The 25,411-nt window shown below is 41.1% G+C and overlaps 1 protein-coding gene across 1 annotated transcript in view; it reads right to left on the bottom strand.

Annotated features, from left to right (window-relative positions):
- Positions 1–206: 206 nt before the first annotated feature.
- Positions 207–25,411, bottom strand: part of LOC120514353 (cytochrome P450 2J2-like) — a 62,097-nt gene continuing 36,892 nt past the window's right edge. Inside the window, exons 6-12 of the mRNA XM_039734670.1 lie at positions 18,070–18,124; positions 14,365–14,907; positions 10,161–10,174; positions 7,439–7,460; positions 4,635–4,822; positions 4,153–4,294; positions 207–394 (exon numbers count right to left, since the gene is read on the bottom strand). Of these exons, the coding sequence (XP_039590604.1) occupies positions 207–394; positions 4,153–4,294; positions 4,635–4,822; positions 7,439–7,460; positions 10,161–10,174; positions 14,365–14,907; positions 18,070–18,124 (1,152 nt within the window). The remainder of the gene's footprint in view (positions 395–4,152; positions 4,295–4,634; positions 4,823–7,438; positions 7,461–10,160; positions 10,175–14,364; positions 14,908–18,069; positions 18,125–25,411) is intronic.

Genomic DNA, 25,411 nt, shown 5'->3' with positions numbered 1-25,411 from the left:
CAATACGTCTGGTGGTGGGCTGTCACTCTGCTGACATTCAGTGTTAGACTGCAGTTGACAAACTAATTTAAATCACTTTAATATGACATTAAATAAGTAAGAAATTAGATAATCCAGCTTGCATATGTATGAATATGTAAAAAGGAAGAAAAGTAGATTCTCGTAAAAGCATTTTGATGTTCAAACAGATCGCAAGAAAGCCAATCTCAAGCAGCTGGATGACGAGGGATGGCACAGATTTTGTGTGGCACAGGCGCACGTGTTAAGCCTCTTATAGAATCCTGTGTCAGGTTTGTCCCTTCAGGGGCACAAAAGGTGAACCTTTGCAGGAGACTTGTAAAAAAGAGAAAGAGCTCAATTCTTGCCAGTGGTTCTCCCAGACAGGATCGCTTTCCTGAAAAAAATAAAATAATAATAATAATAATAATTCAGTAATAATGATTTTTATAGATTTAGATTGTAATTCAGATGTGGCTAGTAAGTAAATCTTTATGTGGGCCTTAACTCTAACCTGGGGTGAGAAATGGCATTTCAAGGGGTGCGATGAAGAGGAAGGCTGCATCGTGTTTTGCTAATTTTGAGTTAGGCGTGTTGTCAGACTTTCTTGTGGAGTGCAGTGTGCCATCATTTGTAGTTGGAGCTCCTGTTCTGTGACATGAAAAGAATCAAGCATTGCGCACACAAATGTGAATGGTGTGCAAAAATGCACGTTCTTGTGGTTTCCTTGCCGTGGGTGCGGCGTTCTTAAAGGCAAATAACGTTTATTAAGAGAATGGAATTTGGACCTTGCATTCTTCTGTAAAAAAGGTTGAGGTCTAGTATTGAATTCTGTGCAAGCCCTGATCGCAAAACATCACTGATTTTGAGATTTAATGGACATTTCTGGTAGGGTGGGAGGCAAAGGGGGACTGAATTGGATGCAACACCGGCTGCTCACACTCAGCTCATCTCTTCTGCTGGTGGTCCTGACAGTAGGGCATCGATATTAACTGTTTTTGGCCTGCAGCGCAGGTGTTATCGGTGGGGAGGAACAAAGCTCATCAATTGGGTTTCATTGCTAAGTGGTTTGCGGGCACCTTTTGCTTCACTCAAGTCCCGAAAACCTCTCGAACATTGAAAAAGTGTTTTGTGATAATCAGGGTAGACCTGAGGGAGTAGAGGTGATTGAGCCACTAACGTCAAGTGACCATAATATAATACAGTTCTCAGTGTTTTGTAAGACTGCAGATGCAAAGACTAAAACTGTTAAATTTAACTTTGGTAGGGCTAATTTTGGGCAGATGCGTCAAAGTCTAAGCAGGATAATCAGGGATAACCTTTTAAATGTGGAGACAGTCGAGGAGCAGTGGAACAGGTTTAAAAATGTTTTCCATGTAATACAGGACAGGTATAGACCTCAATTTGGAATTATTCTGAAATTTTAAAAATCTCCGTTGTGGGTTAAAAAAGAAGCTGCAAAGGAAAAAAAACAGATGAATAAGACATATAAGACTAATAACTCCAAAGTGAATCGTAAGGCATTTGAGAACATGAGGGCAACCATTAAGAAAGATTTTAGGGAAGCTAAAAGACATTTGGAGAGGAATATAGCAGATAAGACAAAAGACGTCCCAAAGAAATAAATACTTTCAATATTTTAGTATTAAAAGAACAGTCAAGGAGGAGGTGAAGTGCATCAGGATTAGTAAAGAGGGAATATTGGGCACTCTAAACTTTCATATTTCTGAGGTGAGCAAGTGGATAACCTTAGAGCAGTAACAGGGACTACTAAGGAGATACTGAGGGATTTGGAAATTGTAGATGGAGAAGAGCTGCTGAGATTAAATACGCTGAATTCAAATAAATCTCCAGGACTCGACAATATTTATCATGGAGTGCTTTAGGAGGCTAGCAAGTACAGATATAAACCATTGAGACGTATTTTTAGGAAGTCACTGTACACTGGGGTGAGTCCAGAACACTGGAAAATGGCAAATATTATCCCGTTACGTATAAAGGGTGACCGGGCAGATCCAAGCAACTATAGGCCAGTATGCTTAATGTACATCACAGAAAGATTAATGGAAGGAATGATAAAGAATAAGATTGAACAGCACATGACAAGTACAGGAGTTATTCTGAACAGTCAACATGGGTTCAGAAGAGGGAGGTCATGTTTTACTAACATGCTGGAATTCTATGAGGTTGCAACAAAATGATACAATCAAAGTGGAGCTTATGAGATTATTTATCTGGACTTTCAGAAATCATTTGATGAGGTGCCACATGAGAGGTTGGGCATCAAGTTAAAAGAAGTGGGAGTTCAGGGTGATGTTTTTAGATGGGTGCAGAATTGGCTCAGACACAGGAAGCAGAGGGTGATGGTGTGAGGAACCTCATCAGAACTGGCCGATGTTAATAGTGGTGTTTCACACAGGTCAGTGCTAGGGCCGCAGCTATTTTTAATATTTATAAGTTATTTGGATAGGAATATAAATAACAAGCTGGTTAAGTTTGCAGATGATACCAAGATAGGCGATAGCAGATAATCAAGAATCTGTTGAATCATTAGAGGGGCTTGGACAGCACATAGGGTTGGGCAGATGAAATTTAATGTCAGTAAATTTAAGGTTAGGTTTGAATACACAATGGGAAATCTGAAAATCGAGAGTACACCTTATGAGAAGGATTTAGGAGTCATAGTAGACTCGTCACAGACAGTGTTGAGAAGCCATGAAGAAGGCTAACAGAATGTCAGGTTATATAGCGCCTTGATGTGCGGAGTACAAGTCACAGGAGGTTCTTCTCAGGCTTTATAACACACTGGTGAGGCCTCATCTGGAGTACTGGGTGCAGTTTTGGTCTCCAGGCTACTAAAAGGACATAACAGCACTAGAGAAGGTCCAGAGAAGAGCGACTGGGCTGATTCCGGGGCTACAGGGGATGAATTATAAAGAAAGAGTTAAAGAGTTGGGCCTTTTCAGTTTAAGCAAAAGAGGATTAAGAGGAGACATGACTGAAGTGTTTAAAATGATGAAGGGAATTAGTCCAGTGGATCGAGACTTGTATTTTAAAATGAGTTCATCAAGAACACGGGGACACAGTTGGAAACTTGTTAAGGGTAAATTTCACACAACCTTTAGGAAGTTATTTTTCGCAGTGAGAACTACAGACACTAGGAATAAATGACCAACTAGTGTGGTAGACAATAGGAATTTAGGGACTTTGAAAACTCAACTTGATGTTATGTTAGAAGAATTAAGTGGATACGACTGGGTTGGGTTGAATGGCCTGTTCTCGTTTAGATTGTTCTAATGTTCTAATGTAAACAGGATCATCTCCAGACAGAGGAGCAGCTTCAGCGACAGACTGCTGTCACCATCCTGCTCCACTGACAGACTGAAGAGACCCCACACTATGCGACACTTCAGTTCCACCCGGGCGGGTAAACGTTAACATTATATAAAGTTATTGTCTGTTATACTTGCATTGTTATCACTCTTTAATTTATTGTTTTTATCAGTATGCTGCTGCTGGAGTATGGGAATTAATAAAGTATCTATCTATCTATCTATCTGATTTTATATTGCCTTTATCCATCTATCTATCTATCTATCATATAGTGCCTTTCATCCATCTATCTATCTATCTATCTAATGTGTGTCATTTCCTCGCAGTGCTTGATGCTTTGCAGGATAGTTCAATCCCTGGATTGTCAATTGAGTGTCTAAGCTTCACAGGGAACACATTTCCAAGATTATGGAGATTTATAAAAGTAACTTGCTCAATTTATGTTTAAATTTTATGCAATTTTAGGTTAAAAGCTTATTTTTCTAATTCAGTTTGTTCACCCGCAGTACTGTATGTGGTTCAATCTGTGCTTCTAAAGTGAGAAATTTGACTTCTTCATCTTCAGATGTGATATTACTTTTGTAGGTAATGTGGGGCGTAGAAAAGATTGGGAACCCCTGACTAACATATACAGTAAGGGTTTACAAACAGCCAGACATTGTTCACAAACAAGACTTCCATCAGTCATTCAGACAATATATGTCCAAGAAGACCCTGGTAAGCACACAAAATTAAGAAACACAAGGAGGTTATTCTTATTTGCAAAACAAAACCGAAAGCCCCATCTCCATTTAACGATTGCAAAAATAAAATTTACATTACCAGCAGAAAAAGGCATAAAGGCCTCCCTTTGCTGGAACTTCCTATCAGAGGTGAGAAAGTGGCCAGGATTAAAAGTGTTGGGGGTCTCCCACTCGCTCTTGTCTTTGAGAATCGAGTTCAGATTAATGATCACGGCCGTATCCTGAAGACAAAAACAGTAGTCACTTCACATGACACCAAAAAACAATGAGTGCAAAAGAACGTGTAAGAGTACAAATACAGTTTTATCCAGAAGTATGTTGATGTTTTAATGTGAATATTGTTTCTTGTTGAGGTGCAGAAGAAATGCCGTTTTAAATATTCTAAATGATAGTGGTAGTAAAATATGAACTAGAAACACATCCATTGTTAGGCCATTTATTAACAAATGCTCAACTTCCTAGCAGCCTCAATGGTCAGTGGGCCCAGAAAAACAAATGCAACCCGAGTGAATTAAAATTTTAGTCTACAGAGTATTTGATTTAATTATTTTATGACATCACCTTTGGAATTGCGTATCCCCCAATTGTCATGTCCTCCACTGCCATTTTAAAAAGGTTCAGAGGGACAATGTCGCCCATCCTCTGGATCTCATGAATGACTGCCTCGGTGTACGGCATCTTGACTTTGTCTTCCATCGATGGCAGATGAGTTTGGCCCAATACACTGTCAATCTCAGCTTGGACCTTCTCTGGTATGAAAAAGAACCGAGAGCGACATATCACAAGGGGATCATTTGTACTTTACGCAGGTCACACTCATCCCGTCAAGCAGATAAAGCATCGGAAATTTAATTTATACATTTATCCATCCATGAACAGCTTTACTGAGACGCTGTGCAGGCAGCATTGGGCACGAAGCAGGAAAAACCCTACAAGGCGGCGGTTTTCAGCCTGTGGGGCGTAAAAGTAACAAAAAAGGGGGCGTGAAGATGTGAAAAAAAGAAAACAAGAATCGAAAATATGAAAAATACATCTCTTGAAACCAAAACAAATGAACTTAAACTACATTCTGATATTAAAAAAATAAATATAGATTTAAATACTCTTCAGAATATTTTCTTGATTTAACCTTCGGAACGACGCTCTTCTCCGCGCTTGTTGATGCTTCACAATTGTCCGATGCTCGTTTGCGCCCAATTAAAAATGTATCCATGGTGGTGAGCTTAAAAATGTTTGGTTTTTACAACGTATATTCGAGTTGCTACGAACACTATCGAGTACTTAAGTCAAACAACCAGACTGAAATATGGCCTCGGCGAGACGAAGTTCACATTTATAATAGCAGGTGCATCTCTAGTAAATTCGGCAAAGAATGAAACTTTCGTGAAAGCGAGAGAAATAAGAAGCAGTGTTGCCATATGTGGCGTAATTTCGCTATTCGTATGGAAATTTTAAACTTGTAGTGGTGTACCGGCAGCAAAAAATATAGGAATAAATTTTATTAGGGTTTCACAAAAACGTTAGGGGGGCACGATTAAAACTGTTATGAAAACTCGGGTCGCAAATACTTAAAGGTTGAGAAACGCTGCTGAAAGGAATGAAGATCGATTTCTAAAGAAAGATATTGACATTTGCATTCGTCAGTGGGATGTGGGTGGAAACTGGGAAACCCAACGAAAACCAGTAATACGCAACACAGGCATGTGTATGTGTGGCAGCAGATGTGTGATAGCAGCAGGGACATTGTGCTACTCCTTATCTGGTGTATCCAGTGGGGGGCGTACACTCCAAGGGAATATATTTGTTAGAGATTGAAATTTTTACTAAAACAAAGGTGTATACATATATATATTGTGGCAGACGGCCGGTTCCCTGCTCAGCCGGGATGCCCCTTTGACCTATGTTCCAGGGGAGCAACCATGGGCAGCTCAATACCGCCCCCGGGACGCTTGGTGGCAGCCTCCCTGGCTGACGGTGGTGCCTCAGCTTCCCACAGGACCCCATGGGAGAATGAGTTCTCCACAGCCCCGTTTGGATCTGGGGTGGCTGCCAGGGGGTGCTGCATGGATCCCTGGGCCCAACTGGATGAGTCTTCAGCACCACCTGGAAGTGCAACCGGAAACAGGTGATCAAGCACCTGGAGCACTTCCAGGTGGGCTATAAAAGGGGCCAGCAACCACCACTCAGAGGCCAGAGTCGGGAGGAGGAGGATGAAGTTTGACGGGAGGAGTGGTGGTGCCAGGAGTGTTGTGGATTTGTGCTTGTGCATTTTGGACCATAGTGTTGTGCCTGTGGGGTTCACGGGGAAGACGTGCCCCACAGGTGAAGAAAATAAAGTCTTGGTTGTGTTTTTACGTGTGAGTCTGTGCCGGGTTGGGCGCAATTTAACGCCTTATTACAATATCTATCTATTATATACAAAAAATTTGGGGTTGAGATGTGATCATTTCGGGGAGGGGGGACACTTTGACGTCACACGAGACTAGACATTACAACCTTAGTAAAGCTAGACCCGTGAGACGGTGACTTTTGCCCAGCTTACAAACAATTTAAAACAAGTTCACGGACATCTAACCTCGCAGTTGTTGGAATGCTTTCGGCAGACACACTTCATGGGCTACAAGCTCTTAAAAATGTTATACGTTCTAGATGGCACGTGAATGACTAAGTGGAGAAGAAAGGGCAGCGCGTCGAAAAGAAACACGAAAGCGTTGGAGGAAAAAGAAGGCAAAAAAGGATGCACAAGAGAACAATAATAATCTATGTGCAAATTCAGGAAATAAATAAAGTAATAATCAGCTCGGACCAATTGTAATTGAAAAGCTCCTAGTTCAAATCAGGGTCAGAAATAAAAGACTTCATAATGACGTTCAAAAACTTCGGCACGATACACATGCAGAACAAGTTAGAGAATATGAAAGTAGGGAAATTCGAAAGTATCAAAAAAACAGATAATAAAGGTCGCATTAGCACAAACAAATGAAAATTATTACTCTGAAATAACGGAACAGCAAAATGAGATCGACTATATGGACATAGGTGATATGTCAGAAGTATGTAGATATTGAAGCTTTAAAGCAGCAGCTGGCTTAAAGGACAACTGCTGTACAGGCTTTTAAATGAACGACGGCGTGACATGCATATCATGGAGCGCGGCACAAGCACCCTCAGGGGAATAATTCATACACTAAAATAACAATCACTTTAAATTGTATATCCAGTTATCTAAACCCTGGGGTTGAGGAGCGAAGCGAGCAGAGGGCAGAGCCCCCTAGTATATGTTCTTCACTTTTTTTAACAAATTTATTTTAATTAATTTATTACAAATTTCAAAAACAAATTACATCACTTTTCTGCATAGTCACCTTCCTTTGCGATGCAATTTTCTAAGTCACATGACACTCTCAGACATGACCGATTGCTGCTCCTCCCGCCTTCACTTATCTCTTCTGTTTCTTTTCCAGTTTTTTGTGGTGGCGGCCTGCGCCACCACCACCTACTCAAAGCATCATGATGCTCCAACATTGATGGACTGAAAGCCAGAAGTCTACGTGACCATCATCATCAAGTCCTTCCGTGAGAACCCTAAATACAAAGAGGACTGCTTCATTTATGTGAGGTAGATTGTCCAGAGGGGACTGGTCAGGCGGTCTCATGGTCTGGAATCCCTAAAGATTTTTTTTTTTTCTCCAGCTTTTGGAGTTTTTTTGTTTTTCTGTCCACCCTGGCCATCGGACCTTACTTATTCTATGTTAATTAATGTTGACTTATGTTTATTTTTATTGTGTCTTCTATTTTTCTATTCTTCATTTTGTAAAGCACTTTGAGCTACATTTTTTTTGTATGAAAATGTGCTATATAAATAAATGTTGTTGTTTTTGTTCACCCTTTCCAACAAAAATCTAAAAGTGCGGAAACTTTTTGAATGTCCCTCGTATATATTGTGGACCTCTAAGGTGGGCACCGCAGCCCCAACCCAGCACAGACAGACATCTTCCGTCTCCCACAAGCACAACAACACAGTTTCAAGCACAACACTCTCTTTTCTTTACTTTCCTTTTCTTCTCTCTTTCTTCCTCTCGTTGTCTCTCTCTTTTGTTTCCTCTACTCCTCCCGGTCAAGCTTCGTCTTCCTCCTCCCGACTTGGAGTAGTGTCTGCTGGCCCCTTATATAAGGCGCCCGGAAGTGTTCCAGGTGTTTGATGACCTACTTCCGGCCGCACTTCCGGGGGCATAGTAGTTTCTGTAGCAACCCCTGGCAGTGCCCACAGAACCCAACAGGGCTATACCAAACTCCAACTCCCATGGAGGCCTGCTGAGCCCTAGGCACCGCTGCAATCCAGGAGGACTGCCATCTAGCACTCCGGGGAAGTTAACGCTCTGGCCACACTTGCTCTCCCGATCCTCCCAGTGTGGAGGTGTCCCGGCCATCCGCCACAATATATATATATGTGTGTCACCTCCACTGCTACCTGCACATATACTTCTGCCACTGTCTCTATTTATTCCTAGGATTCTTTCTTTATTTATTTACTTATTTATATAAATTTATTTATTGTGTGTGGGTTTTTTTTTGTCTATATTCACTGTTTGCAGGGGCACATGCAAGCAAGCATTTCATTGTACATGGCAATAAAGAATTGAAATTGAAATATATATATTTATATATAAATATATATATATATAATTTGATACTATCAGTATGTATGGTGTTTGCGTCAATACCTCGGCTCAATACAAGTTAGAACCATCCAATAGGACTCTGCCTCTGTAGTTAGCACATAACGTGGCAAACGCGGACGCAGTGTCACATGATTGACTAAGAATGTTCGAATGCTTCAGTGAAGCGCTGGGCGGCGAGTATAGTAAGTCGGTGTTAGTTCAAGCAGATAACAGTAAGTTCGGTTGGTTTTTAGAACGTTGGTTTGGTGAGGCGTACTTTCCAAGACTAACATCGTTGACTGACTTAAACCCTTCGACAGCTCCGGAACCGTAAGTAATTTAGAACGTATCGCCATTTGCTTGGTCCATAGAAATCTATCTTTGGGCAGTTCGGTTTTGGCATCCGTCCTTCTGACATCTATTGGCAAACTGAGTAATGACAGCTGGGTATCAACAACGGTCATCGTTTAAATTTTAGCCGATCTCAGATCTAAAATGACCATGCCAACATAATTATTTCTCTGAGAAAATCAAATGATGTGCGCCAAAGAGCTGAGTTCACGTCTTGCAGCCCTGTTTAAACAGGAAGCTCTTCATTACAAAAAGGAAAAGGTCTATTTTAAGCACAAATCAGTGCCATGATAACAAAATCATTTCAAGGACTTAAAAAAACAAATAATTCTTTGCAGAGAAAGTATGGATTTCACAAACGTAGAATTTGTAGTCCAATTCGATCGGCTCCCAGTCGCTAGTATATATATATAGACAATCCCGTGTCTGCATGGGTTTCCTCTGGGTGCTTTGGTTTCCTCCCACAGTCCAAAGACATGCTCGTTTGGTGCATTGGTGATCCTAGATTGTCACTAGTGTGTGCTTGGGGTGTGTGCCCTGCAGTGGGCTGCCACCCTGCCCAGGGTTTGTTTCCTGCCTGGTGCCCTGTGTTGGCTGGGATTGGCTCCAGCAGAACACCGTGACCCTGTAGTTAGGATATAGCGGGTTGGATAATGGATGGATGGTTGGATATACAGGCACACACATGCACATTGAGGGCAGCTTAAAGGCTTGGATAATGGTAATTTCCTGCCAGAACACAAGAGGATTCTGTTGACTAACACCTTATCTTCTCCTCCCTCTGCAGACCAGAAGACTGATGGCTTTGCCACCCTTGATGTCATTTCTGGTGTCCGCCTGTCTGCAGCCACCTCTTCCTGCTGGTAGTCCCTCTGTCATCTTGAACTAGTCTATTTGGAGATTCACATCAGTAAAGATGTTTTCTTTTCTTTTCAACGTGTTTATAACGTGCTTTTTGTATAAATTATATGGCGTTTTCTTATGGGTGCCCCAACACTTCACAGTTGTCTGTGTTCTTTCTTACTATTTACTGTATATATAAATATATACAGTGATGGGTGAATGGGGATCTTGCCCGGATAGGATGCCCTTTTGAGAGAAGAAAGGGGAAATGGACATATTACCAGCAGTACACAAGAGGGCAGCCCCCTTGGTTTACATCGGGGCCACGGAATTGGAGCTTGGCATGCAGCACTTCTGCCACACCCGGAAGTGCTGCCAGATGTCAATCAGGAGAAACCTGGAGCACTTCAGGGTGCAGTATAAAGAAGGCCGCCTCACTCCATTCGGGAGCCAGAGTCGGGAGGCAGTGGACAGAGCGCTTGTGGGAGAGGAGTGGAGGCGGTCAGATAAGAGCAGAAAAGGACACGACTGAACACTGTGGCCGGTTGGTGCAGTATGTTGTGTGTGCAGGAGAACTGCAAATAAAAAGTGTGTGCTGTTGGACATTGTTGTATCTCAGTGTCTGTCTGTAGCCGGGTGGATCTTCTACAATATATATGTATAAATGTATCACTCTTTAATTTAATATTGTTTTTTATTAGTATGTTGCTGCTGGAGTATGGGAATTTTTCCCTTGGATTAATAAAGTATCTATCTATCTATCTATCTATCTATCTATCTATTATATAGTACATTTCACATCTATCTATCTTCCACCACACTGGGGAGTGCCACCGGAAGTTTGTCATCGTGCACCTGGAGCACATCCTGGGCAAGATAAAAGGGGCCGCCTCACTCCATTCAGGGAGCCGGAGTCAGGCGGAAGAGGACGGAGCTTGAGAGAGAGGAGTAGAGGCGGCCGAAGGAACAAGGACTGAGCAAAGGGTGTAAATAGTGTGAAAATAGTGTAAATAAAGCGTGTGTGTATGTTTGGACATTCTGGTGTCGTGTCTGTCTGTGGCCAGGCTATCCTTTACAATATATGTATATATATATATATATATATATATATATATATATATATATATATATATATATATATATATATATATATATATATATATATATATATATATATACACTGCTCACAAAAATTAAAGGAACATTTTAAAGAAACACATTAGATACATCAGATCTCAATATGAAGTTGGATATCTATACAAATAACGACAGGGCAATGTCTTGTGTAGACACCCTAAAATCAGAGTGAAATGAAGATGTGGCAGGCTAGTCCAGTTTTTTCAAAAACTTTCTGCTACTCAAAATGCTTTTCAGTATCTTGTGTGGCCCCCACGAGCTTGTATGCACGCTTGACAACGTCGGGGCATGCTCCTAATGAGACGACGGATGGTGTCTTGTGGCATTTCCTCCCAGATCTGTATGAGGGCATCCCTGAGCTGTTGTACAGTCTGAGGAGCAACCTGGCGGCGCCTAATGGACCGAAACATAATGTCCCACAGATGTTCTATTGGGTTTAAGTCAGGGGATCGTGAAGGCCATTCAATTGTTTCAATTCCTTCATCCTCCAGGTACTGCCTGCATACTCTTGCCACATGAGGCCGGGCATTGTCGTGCATTAGGAGGAAACCAGGACCTACTGCACCAGCGTAGGGTCTGACAATGGGTCCAAGGATTTCATCCTGATACCTAATGGCAGTCAAGGTGTCTTTGTCTAGCTTGTAGAAGTCTGTGCGTCACTCCATGGATATGCCTCTCCAGACCATCACTGACCCACCACCAAACTGGTCATGCCGAATGATGTTACAGACAGCATAACATTCTCCATGGCTTCTGCAGACCCTTCAACGTCTGTCACATGTGCTCAGGGTGAACCTACTCTCATCTGTGAAAAACACAGGGTGCCATTGGTGGACCTGACAATTCTGGTATTCTATGGTAAATGCCAATTGAGCTCCACTGCGCTGGGTTGTGAGCACAGGGCCCACTAGAGGATGTTGGGCCCTCACACCACCCTCAAGAAGTCTGTTTCTGATTGTTTGGTCAGAGACATTCACACCAGTGGCCTGCTGGAGGTCATTTTGTAGGGCTCTGGTAGTGCTTATCCTGTTTGTACTTGTCCAAAGGAGCAGATACCAGTCCTGCTGATGGGTTATGGACCTTCTATGGTCCTGTCCAGCTCTGCTAGACTAACTGCCTGTCTCCTGGAATCTCCTCCATGCCCTTGAGACTGTGCTGGGAGACACAGCAAACCTTCTGGCAATGACACACATTGATGTGCCATCTTGGAGAAGTTGGACTACCTGTGCAACCTCTGTAGGGTCCAGGTATCGCCTCATGCTACCACTAGTGACACTGACTGTAGCCAAATGCAAAACTAGTGAAGAAACAGTCAGAAAAGATGAGGAGGGAAAAATGTCAGTGGCCTCCACCTGTGAAACCATTCCTGTTTTGGGGGTCATCTCATTGTTGCCCCTCTAGTGCATCTGTTATTAATTTCATTAACACCACAGCAGCTGAAACTGATTAACAACCCCCTCTGCTACTTAACTGACCAGATTAATATCCCAGAAGTTTCATTGACTTTATGCTATACTCTGATTAAAAAGTGTTCCTTTAATTCTTTTGAGCAGTATATATACTGTATATATATATATATATATATATATATATATATATATATACAGTATATATCTACGAGGGGCAGTCAAAAATGACCCAGAATTGTGATATAGTAGGAAAGTGAGAGATCAGATTACGCATACATTGTTGTATAGCGGAGAGCAGCACGTCTGTACGTCTGTAGACCAGTTACAACAGGTCTGGATTGGTTTCGGCGTGTAGTGTTCTTTAAAATGACAGAGTTAGATGTCACAGTTTGAACAACGTACTAACATCAAGTTTACATGCAAATTGGGGAAATCAGCTTCAGATACACTAGCGGCAAGTGCAGTCAAAGCAGACAGTTTTGATTTGTTTTCACGTTCTTTGTGTAGATTGTATTTTTTGCAATAAAAGTGAAATAAGTTCTGACAGGAGAGGGGGATTGGGTCACAAAGCAAAAACACTAAAAAGTAGTTTTGGCTGGAAACTCACAATCATAAAATTTTCAAAGTAAAGCTCCTGGCCAAGTGAGTTCCTGCAGTCAGCTCCGGCGACTTCAATAGGCATGTTTCCTATGTATGGCAGGAGCGATGTCTTTCATCCATCTGAAGATGAGCTCTAATGTGCAGCACAGTTACCAGAGCTTTAATTTCAGTCCAAGAAAATAACACGCACTTTCCAAATATGGGATTCATTCTTTGCTAACACAGGGAAACTCTAAATAGCAGATGGTAGCCTCTGACCATATTTTGACTTCCACCAAACAAAGGGGGACACACCAGCACCTTTTATTACCCTGCCTGAGTTGCCTCCACTTGTTCCTTCCCATAGCTTCCCATGTCCTCTCTCTGTCAGTTGGTGTGCGCTGTTTAGATGTTTTCAGCCAATGCCAGCCAACAGATTGCGCAAGACAGGAACAAATCCCAGGCAGGGCACACACACACACCTACCCACACACTACGGACAATTTAGGATCACCAATGTATCTAACCTGCATGCCTTTGGACTGTGGGAGGAAACCGGAGCACCAAATGGACCAAAAATATTTCAAAATGCCCTACAAGAGAGAAGCTGACCGTAAACCTCTGGCTTGTAGACAATAAGGGCAATGATAAATGTATACAAATGAAGAATTTAGTAGAACAAATAGGGAAAAAATGGAATTCTGAGGGAAACAAGATGCAAAACATAAATCCAGAAGTCAATCCAACAAACAAGCAAAAAAGAATCCAAATAATAGCAAAAAAATCAAGCAATACAACACTCAAACAGCTGACTCCATTAAACTCAATACTCCACTGCTGAGTTTTTATTCTGGCTAGAAATAAAAAGGCAGCAGGAGTACCCAGCAGTGGTGATGTCACGATGGCCCCGCCTCCTGAGACTCCACCCACAAGTTACAGGTAATGAATTCACATTTAATGGGTCAGAATAAAAAACTAAAAAAATAAATAACGTTTTAGGATATAGTGGGTTGGACACTGACTGACTGACTGACTTTAAGAAACCAACCAATAAAACTCAACTAGCGATGCTATTGCATAATGGATACAAGGAGCTGCCTGTACTTCTCAGCAGAGTGTCTGGCCACCAATTTTGATCACATCATATGCAGTCGTCCCACGCCATATCAGGGTTCACCTTTTGCGGCTTCACTGTATCGCGGGTTTTTTAAAATGCATATGAAAAAGGGCCCTAGAATTTGTACCTAATTTTGTATTGCAGATTTGTATAGCTTCCCTGAACGCGACGATTGAGATTCCTCGGCAACGGACCTGTATCGTTGCGGTCCTGCGGCCTCTGGCTCTCCGGCTGCGGGCTTGCTTTGGCTCTCCGGCTGCAGGCTTTCCAGCTTTCCGGCTGCTGGCTCTCCGGCTGCTGGCTCTCTGGCTCTCCGGCTGCTGGCTCTCTGGCTCTCCGGTTGCTAGCTCTCTGGCTGTGGTGGACTCTGATTGCGGTTTCTGTGGCACGGCAAATTTGCAGATTCCTCGGCAACAGACCTGTATTGCCGCGGTCCTGCGGCCTCTGGCTCTTCAGCTGCGGGCTTGCTTTGGCTCTTCGGCTGCAGGCTTTCCAGCTTTCCGGCTGCTGGCTCTCTGGCTTTCCGGCTGCTAGCTCTCTGGCTCTCTGGCTGCTAGCTCTCTGGCTTTCCGGCTGCTGGCTCTCTGGCTTTCTGGCTGCAAGCTTTCCAGCTTTCCGGCTGTTAGCTCTCTGGCTTTTTGGCTGCGGGCTTTCTGGTTTTCCGGCTGCTAGCTTTCCAGCTTTCCGGCTGCTAGCTTTCCAGCTTTCCGGCTGCTGGCTCTCTGGGTCTCCGGCTGCTTTTTACTAAACGGCAAGAACAATGCACTTTTTACCATTTTTATTGTTTTTATGCTCCTCTAGCATCACACTAAATTTAATCTCTTACTTTTATGATCAGAATATACCTAATGAGTTATTTATGTGTTACTCCGTCACTACTCCTGTTCATTTCAGCCCATCAGTATCGAGAAATACTGATTTGTTTGTATCAACACAAGGTATGTTCTCTTCCCGGCACTTTGTTCCTCAGTGGTTGTACTCCTGTTATTTTATGAGAATTTTGTGTCTGTCTGCTGAGTTACCATCTCGCGTGCAAAGATCAAGGGTTAAGAACCGACAATGTGGTCTTTTAAAAGCTCTAGACCGGGCTCTAATCGTCCTTTTACTCATAATTTCAGGCAACGTGCACGTTAATCCTGGTCCTGACCCAGCCTTAAACGACCTGTCCTTTAGCGACTTCTGTGCCAGAAAGAGCCTGGGGTTTCTTCATATAAACTCGAGAAGCCTCCTATCAAAGATGGCTAACTTAAAGATTTGGGTAGAGAGCTCAAACCCTGAATTTCTAGTAATCACTGAAACCTGGTTAAAAAACTCTATTTCTTATCCTGATTTAAATTTACCTGGCTACAATTTATTTAAACAGGACAGGTCCTCCAAAGGTGGTGGCATGACAATTTATATCAAAGAACATCTTAAGTGCTCAATTGCCTTATCCAAGACAGTTCCCAAGCAATTTGATTTGCTTGTTTTAAACATTGAATTCACTAACAACTTCACTCTGTCAGTGGCTGGGTGTTATCGCCCTCCATCAGCCCCGGCCTGTACCTTAACCACATTGTCTAGTGTGTTGGTGCCCTTGATCAAAACTGAATTCGTGCTTCTTGGTGATTTAAATTGGGATATGACCAAACCACCCGATAAAGTCATTCAACAATTCGATGCATTAAACTTGCATCAAATTATCTGCTTCCCACTAGGTATGACTCCAAATCTATAGACAAGGCTACGCTGATTGACATTATTTTAACTAATTCTCCTCACAAGTATAACTCTGGGGTATTTTGTTCTGATATCAGTGATCACTGTTTTACTGCATGTGTTCGAAATGGTTGCTCCATCAAGAAACCAACTCAATTCTGTTGCAAACGTGTTTTTAAAAACTTTAATCACCAAGCTTTTCTACACGATATGGCTGATGTTAACTGGTCAGGAATCAGGCTGGTTCCAACAGTAGATGAGGCTTGGCATTTATTTTATATGCTTTTCAGGGCTATTGTTGATAAACATGCTCCGATGAAAAAACTTAGAGTAAAGGATCGACATAGTCCTTGGTTTACCCCGGAGCTTACTATGCTTTTACAACAAAAAAATATTCTCTGGCGCAAGGCACGACACTCTAGATCCCCAGCAGATATTTTGGTTTTTAAGCAACTCAGAAATAAATCCTTACAAGCTGTTCGCAAGGCTAAAACAGACTATTTTAAGAAGCAGTTTTCTCTTAGTAGCTCTGACCCTAATAAATTCTGGAATGCGGTAAAGGAGATGGAAAATAAACCATCTTGTAAACTACCTCCTTCACTCTACTTAGAGAACATTGTAGTATCAGACAAGAAGTGTATGTTGGAGCTCCTCAATAAGCACTTTATAACTTCTGGTCTAACCCCTGAATTTTCAAATTCCGCTTCATCTTCTATAAATTCTACTAATTGTTTTACTGCATCTTCTCCAACTCTCCCTCATCTTACAATACTTCCTTCCTCCTCTCACAGTTTCACCTTGCGGGCTTTTTCGGAGGAAGAGGTTCTGGATGAATTGCTCAGGCTGGACTCCAATAAATCTGCTGGGTCTGATGAGGTGGATCCTGTCTTTTTTAAATTGGCTGCTTCCATTATCGTTGCTCCCATCACAGATATATTCAATTTATCTATATGTACAGGGCAAATTTCTGTGCTTGGAAGTCAGCGTTAGTGTTCCCTCTCTTTAAGGGTGGTGACCGGTCAGATCCCAACTGTTACAGGCCTATTTCTGTCTTGCCATGTATCTCCAAGGTTTTGGAAAAACTCGTAAATGGTCAACTCACTGATTATTTGGAAGCACACAACATCTTATCACCTGTTCAATCAGGATTTAGAACTGGGTTTGGGTGTATAACAGCTACTCTTAAAGTCTTAAATGATATCTATTCTGCTTTGGATTCTAAATTGTACTGTGCTGCTATTTTCATTGACCTGGCCAAGGCCTTTGACTCTGTCAATCATAAGCGTCTTATTGATAGGCTTCATGACACAGGTATCTCTGACAAATCCTTGTCTTGGTTTTCCAATTATCTTACTGATAGAGTGCAGTCTGTGAAATCTGAGCTACTCCTTTCCCAGCCTCTCCCAGTCACCAATGGTGTCCCGCAGGGATCAATACTTGGACCTACACTTTTTTCTATTTATATTAATACTGTCGCTAATTCGGTCACAGATTCATCTATCCATCTTTACGCTGATGACACAATTCTTTACTCTACAGGTTCTTCCCCTGCTACAGTCTTGCAGCAACTTCAACTTAGTTTTAATAGTTTGCAACTGACTCTTTCTAATTTGCACCTCCAGTTAAATATTTCCAAAACTAAACTTATGTGGTTCGGTAAAAGGTCATATTCCATCAAGCTCTCCAGGTATTTGTTCCCTTGACGGGACACCACTGGACCAGATTACTGAATATAAATATCTGGGAATTTGGCTGGATAATACTCTGTCTTTCTCAAAACACATTGACAATCTGAAGTCTAGGATCAAATTAAAACTTGGGTTCCTTTATAGAATGCGTTCTGCATTTACATCATCTGCTAGGAAAACTTTGGTTCAAATGACAATCCTTCCCATGTTTGACTATGGTGATGTTATTTACAGATCAGCATCCAAAGGCCTGCTTCAGAAGCTCGACGTTCTTTATCACTCTGCCATCCGGTTTATAACAAATGCTCCTTTCAAAACCCATCATTGTACCCTGTATTCTTCTCTCAACTGGTCTTCATTGTACACCCGCTGTAAAGTCCATTGGCTTATGATTATTTACAAAACTCTCCTTGGTTTTTCCCCTTCTTACTTACAGGTATTGTTACACTTTTCTTCTTCTGTGTATAATACTCGTTCTGCTAATCTGATTCTGCTGACAGTTCCTAAGGCTACTTCTGTACTTGGCCTGTCGTCTTTTCAGAACGCTGCTGCTAGAGACTGGAATGACCTGCAGAAAATGTTAAAACTGAATCATTTCATTCCTAAATCAGTTTTCCAATCACGGATTTCAGCTTATTATAAAGATGTGTGTCGCTGTTACTTAGGCTAGCTGCTCCAATTCACTGCTGCTCTACTCATTGTTGCTTCAATGTCCTTATTGTTTATATAATATTTTTATGACATTTTTTGTAATTTAGTTTATATTGTATATATGTATCTTTCTTAATATGTTTTATTTTTTATTTTTTCTTAACCCACTCCACCATCCATATTTCCCTCTTAAGGCATTGCCCTTTCCAGGCCACAGTTGTAAATAAGAAACATGTTCTTAATCTGTTTTGCCTGGTTAAATAAAGGTAAATAAATAAAAATAAAAAGATTTTTCTCTGTATCGCGGGATTCTGCTATTGGCTGATGTATGGGAAGCGACCAACCAGAGCACTGAGCAATGATTGGCTCAGTGACCGTAGCATCTGTTTGTTCTCCCGCACTGTGGCCATGCGTTCAGCATCTCGCCTTGTCCATTTCACATCGACGTCTGATCGCTGCGCGTAGCGTTGCTCTGCGGTGTTGTGCTTTTGTGAAATTTTCGTAAAAGACTGAATTTATTTCAAGCCCTACGATGCTACCCAAACGTTTTGCGTCTTCTAAGGCTTCTGGCAGTGAACCCAAGCGCCAGAGGAAGATGTATACCATCAAAGAAAAGGGGGAACTTCTCGACATGTTAAAGGAAGGTAAAAGCTATGCGGCTGTAAGCCGCCATTACGGGATCAACAAATCTTCGGTTCACGATATCAAGTTGTAGTATACTTCACTGGTGAGTACCCATATAGAATTTTATATGTTGTTAAAATTACGTAGGTTTAAGAGTGTAGAAAGTGTTTAAGAGCATAGGAACTGTTTATAAGAGTGTGGGAAGGGTTTATAAAGCCTTAAAATATACATAAATAATAAAAAAAATATAGGTTGTTACTTCGCGGGGGGGGGATGGGGGGGCTCTGAATGTAACCACCGCGATAGGTGAGGGATGACTGTACTCTGTTTCTGGAAATGCAGCCCCTAACCTGTGGGGAATCTCCACCGTGCTGCATCCCTGTATCGTTCTTCAGCACTTCAGCAGACAAACTGACTTTTATTTGAGACGTCATTTTTAAATCTGGACCCCTTAGTCAAGAACACCTCAGTTTTTTGCCCTCAAATTCTTCTGGTTTTCTGTGCAGGTGAGCCATTTAACTTTATTTCCACATCTGAGGAACGACTTTTTTGGATACAACTCTTCTATGAAGGACACTTTCTATAAGTCTTCCCTAGACTATTGATGGAGGTACTAGGGCTCCGGTGGTTTCTGTGATATTAGTGGTGCCAGATATCTTAGAAGGGAAGTAAGTTGAATGTATTTCTAGTTTGCTGTTTCGATGGCCGGCCACTGTGTTCATAGCTTGCCTGTTTGTTTGTGCTTCTGCAGAAGAACTTGGAAAGCATATCTAGAAAGAGCTGTCTGCTTGCTGGGAGACCTTGATGACTTATGGTGACCACCTTGTGCCTTTTCTCCATGCTCCCCTTTATCATGCATGGCTTACAATTTGTGGGTTAAAACGCCACATCTATGGCAGATTCACCCTTTTAGTTTGGCCATTTCTGCCCCAGTTTTATTCTACTCACCTGTTTCTGTTTTTGTTCATCATTTTGGTTCAACCTACACGTTGTCACACACGTGCGAGTAGGAGACAGCTAAAGGGCCTGAGTAAATGTAATACTACACCAGACCAGGGGGTGGCAGAGTGTGCTGACTGTCTCTCTCTTGCAGACCATTCCCGGGAAATCTCGCCAGGTCCCGGCACCCCTGATGACGTCACTTCTGTCTGTGGCACCTCTGATGATGTCACTTCTGGCTCCTGCATAGATGACATCATTTCCTCCCCCAGCCCTTAAAACCGCCATCTTACCTCCAAGTATTCAGTTCTGTTTTGGACTCAGTCTTGTGAACATCTCTGTTCAATAATTTCAAATTTTGCAACGGGATATAATATATGGGTGGCTGCCCCAAACCTTTATAATGTCTGGAGACTGATTCTTCTCACAACGGGATGGCATTGATTTTTAGCACCTGAAATGCTATACAAGTATGTCGACAAACAGCTCATGTGTTTTAATTGATAAATGCTCTTCTTTTATTATCCTTCTTTAAAGACGTTGAAAAACATTTTATTTGCTTTATTACAATTACTCAGGCCCTTTAGTTGCCTCCTACTCGCACGTGTGTGACACTATCTATTATATAGTGCCTTTCATATCTATCTATCTATACTGTATATCTATCTATCTGTCTATCTATCTATCATATAGTGCCTTTCATATCTATCTATCTATCTATCTATACTAATAAAAGGCAAAGCCCTCACTCACTCACTCACTCACTCACTCATCACTAATTCTCCAACTTCCCGTGTGGGTGGAAGGCTGAAATTTGGCAGGTTCATTCCTTACAGCTTCCTTACAAAAGTTGGGCAGGTTTTATATCGAAATTCTACGCGTAATGGTCATAACTGGAAGCAGTTTTTCTCCATTTACTGAAATGGAGATGAGCTTCAACGCCGTGGGGGCGGAGTTTCGTGTGACATCATCACGCCTCCCACGTAATCACGCAGTACATAGAAAACCAGGAAGACCTCCAAAGAGCGCTGAAGAAAACATGCATTATATAATTGAGAAGGCAGCGAAACAATAAGAAGCGAGTGACATATACAACCATATTCATGAGTTCTGCTACTTGAAACAAAGCACGATGTAAACCTACACTTTAAATTAAGTTCATAGACAGGCTGCGCTGGCGTTTGTAATTTAGTGCCTGCCCATATAAGGCCGTCCGTCAGCGCAATCCAATAGCAAACTGCCACGGGTAAATATTCACGGGTGAAGGACTGTGCTTATGGAGAGGAAGATGAGATGGTCAGGGTGGTGTTTGACACAAACTCAGCGAAACTGCGAGAGAAAGTTTTAAGTGCCAGGACTAAGGTAACATTAAATACAGCCATGGACATAGCACGAGATGGCACCAGCACAGCTGGGAACCTTCGATGCATGTACACCGAGCGGCTCACGTGAACTGACGAGTGCACAGATAAAAGCAACAGTTCCAAAGAGCTGAACAAAACCGAATTACACAATTGAAAAGGCAGCAAAAATATGAAGCGCCTGATAAGCATATTCATAAATCCAGCTACTGCGGAAACAAAGCACACGGTGGAAAAAGTCAATGTCCCGCTAAAAGAAGACAGTGTAAAAAACCAGTGCATGCAGTGTGTCAGGTCTCAGATAAAGAAGAAGACGAGCTGTTTATTGATGCAGTAAGAAACGAATCGATGAATGAAACCTGTCATCTTTACAACGATTGACAAACACGGAATGTAACTTGAACACAACACATCCTACAAATACGAACCTGATTGAAAGAAATAATGATAATCAAATCATTGATGACAGCAACACTCAGTAACACTCACAAAACAAATACTGTATATTGACAGTCATGTTACGTTATTTTTAAAATGTTCCCTTTTCTTTTCTAGCTTTTTAACACACTACTTCTCGCTGATACGCTGGTATTTATATATGTATATATATATATCCGGATCTACATACTCGAATAATGGATACTTTATTCGCCATCAATGATTGTTTTGGTAAAGCCATACTCAGTGTATTCATTAGATGAACGGTAAAAAAGTAAGAGCGAGGGGAGGATGACTAATTGAGGCATGCAGGCTGTAGTGCGCGTCAACTCTATCTGAATTGCGCGATCACATTTGAAAAAATATATCTTCAAGTTCTATTTAGTCCATATGTGTCAAACAAAAAAAGTCAGTCTACATGCGGCTCGAACCTTGTGCATGTTTGGTAGCACATATCTGTGTGAGAAGCTCTTCTCAGTGATAAAGACTAACAAAACAGCACACAGGAGTCGCCTCACTGATGAGCACCTGCAATCCATCCTGAGAATCTCCACAACACAGAACCTCACAGCAAACAGAAACGAACCTGTGGCCAAAAAAAGATGCCAGGCGTCCAGCTCTAAAATGACATCTGAGCAAAGACAACTGAATGATTTGATTTGTTATTGCTGAAAAGAACACATTTTATTTATATTTCCAGGTTTTGTTATGCAGCATGTTCATATTTAAATTTGTATAATTTTGACAGGATATATTTTTATGGAGAGCAAAATCTTTTGGGATATTTAAAATCTAAGTTTATTTTTTATATAAAATTACATAAGAGTAAAGAAATTTGAATGTTTGTTCTTTTAAGTTATTTAAGGTTTGAGTTGATTTATTCACGAATAATATTCCTGTCTGTTTTAACCATTCCTACCAAAGATATTTCTGTCGACTAAACACAATACAATACAATACAGTTTATTTTTGTATAGCCCAAAATCACACAGGAAGTGCCGCAATGGGCTTTAACAGGCCCTGCCTTTTGACAGCCCCCCAGCCTTGACTCTCTGAGAAGACAAGGAAAAACTCCCAATAAAAACCTTGTAGGGAAAATGGAAGAAACCTCGGGAAAGGCAGTTCAAAGAGAGACCCCTTTCCAGGTAGGTTGGGCGTGCAGTAGGTGTCAAAAGTAGGGGGTCAATACAATACAATATACACAACAGAACAATTCCTTAAGACAGCATAATAAAAATTTTAGAATTACGGTTTAACAGTAGATGATATGACATAATTAGGTTTCGATATTTTTAGAGTCCTGGAGACCTCATCCATCTAGCTGCATCTCCATTTGGCCATGCCACGCTGAAACATTGTCTCGATGAAAGGACCTCTCTTTCCCATGATTCCTGTGATCCTCCATCAGGGATGACTTTACCATAGGCAGGCAATAATATAAAATATAATGCTTAGACTTACAAGAATCAAAGGCAATATATAGCAATACCTTACAGACATACATTTAATTGGGACGATGTACAAGTAAAATTTAAAGCCAATAATAAAAGTGCTAGAGAGCTGGCTGAATCCTGGTTATCAAATGAGAACGCCATCAACAGACACTTGGACATAAATCCAGCATATACAAACTTAAGAAGAACTTATTCTTAATAAACAAGACTTTACTCCCAACAACCTCACCCCTCCTCCCCCTGTAAGGTATTGCTATATATTGCCTTTGATTCTTGTAAGTCTAAGCATTATCCTCTGATGAAGACCCCTGGTAGGGGTTGAAAGCTCAGGAATAAAAACTACTTTATGATACGTGATTCATTTTCTCCCTTTGTGGATCTCCAACTGCTAATATATACTGTATATATATGACAACAACACTCATCACTCACAACAGTGACAAAACAATTACATTGACAATCATGTTACGTTATTTTCAAAATGTTTCCTTTTCTTTTTCATTGCTTCTTTAAACACTACTCTCCGCCAGCGAGCCTGGTATTTTGCTAGTCTATCATATAGTGCCTTTCATATCTATCTATACTGTATATCTATCTGTCTATCTATCTATCATATAGTGCCTTTCATATCTATCTATCAATCTATCTATCATATAGTGCCTTTCATATCTATCTATCTATACTGTATATCTATCTATCTATCTATTACATAGTGCCTATCTATCTATCTATCTATCTATCTATCTATCTATTACATAGTGCCTTTCATATCTATCTATCAATCTATCTATCATATAGTGCCTTTCATATCTATCTATCTATACTGTATATCTATCTATCTATCTATTACATAGTGCCTTTCATATCTATCTATCTTTCTATGAGCTAAGTAGATAAAAGGTACTATAAGAGAGAGATATATCATAAGTCAGGGTACTATTGTGCAACCCTCCAAGGATATGCCTCCCTAGACCATCCCAGGCCCCCTCCAAACCTATCATGCTGGATGATGTTGCAGGCTGTATAACGTCCACCACGGCATCTCCAGACTCTTTCATGTTTGCCACATGTGCTCAGTGTGAACCTGCTGTCATCTGTGAAGAGAGTGGGGCACCAATGGTGGAACTGCTAATTGTGGCATTCTCTGGCAAATGCCAATCAAGCAGCATGGTGATAGGCTGTGAGCACAAGTCCTACTAGAGGATGTCGGACCCTCATGCCACCCACATGGAGCCTATTTGTAACAGTTTGGTCAGAAACATTCACACCAGTAGCCAGCTGCAGGTCATTTTGCCAGACTCTGGCAGGGCTTCCTCTTGTTCCTCCTCACACAAAGCAACAGATACCGGTTGGCACCAGTTGCTGGGTTGATGCCCTTCTACAGCCCTGTGCAGCTCTCCTCATGTAATGGCCCATCTCCTAGTACCTACTCCATGTACCAGGACACACAGCAAACCTTCTTGTGATGGCACGTATGGATGTACCATCCTGGAGGAGCTGGACTACCTGTGCTACTTGAATGGGCTGCAGGTACCATCTCATGCTACCAGTAGTGAAAAGGACACTAGCAAAACACAAAATTAAAGAAGAATCAGTCAGGAAGGAGAAGGAGAGGGGAATTGTCTATATATTAGATAGATAGACAGACATAAGAGGTACTCTATAATAGATAGATAGATAGTTTAATAGATGGATAGATATGAAAGTCACTATATGATAGATAGACAAACATGAGAGGCACTATATAATAGACTAGTACTCAAGGCTTCAGAAATGAGAAGTAGTGTGTTAAAGAAGCAATGAAAAAGAAAAGGAAACATTTTGAAAATAACGTAACATGATTGTCAATGTAATTGTTTTGTCACTGTTGTGAGTGATGAGTGTTGTTGTCATATATATATATATATATATATATATATATACGTATATACATATATATACATACATATATACACACACATACATACATACACACACATATATACACACATAATACATATATATATATATATACACACACATATATATATATATATATACATATATATATACACACAGCTATTTCAGATCAGTGCAATACGCTGCTTGTTAAAACGGATGACCCGCTCTTACGCAAGTCTGCGTGGATATTATGAACTATCGTATTTGTTCAAGTTCTATTTAAATTTTAAATAGAAGGAATTTTTATTTAGTCGACAGAAATATCTTTGGTAGGAATGGTAAAAACAGACAGGAATATTATTCGTGAATAAATCAACTCAAACCTTAAACAACTTATAATATTTTGCTCTCCATAAAAATATATCCTGTCTAAATTATACAAGTTAGAAATAAAGTAAACGTTAAAAGAACAAACATTCAAATTTCTTTTACTCTTATGTAATTTTA

The sequence above is a fragment of the Polypterus senegalus genome, chromosome 14, assembly GCF_016835505.1.
Source record: "Polypterus senegalus isolate Bchr_013 chromosome 14, ASM1683550v1, whole genome shotgun sequence".
In the NCBI taxonomy this organism is placed as follows: Eukaryota; Metazoa; Chordata; class Cladistia; order Polypteriformes; family Polypteridae; genus Polypterus; species Polypterus senegalus.
This window is presented reverse-complemented; position numbering and strand designations above follow the sequence as displayed.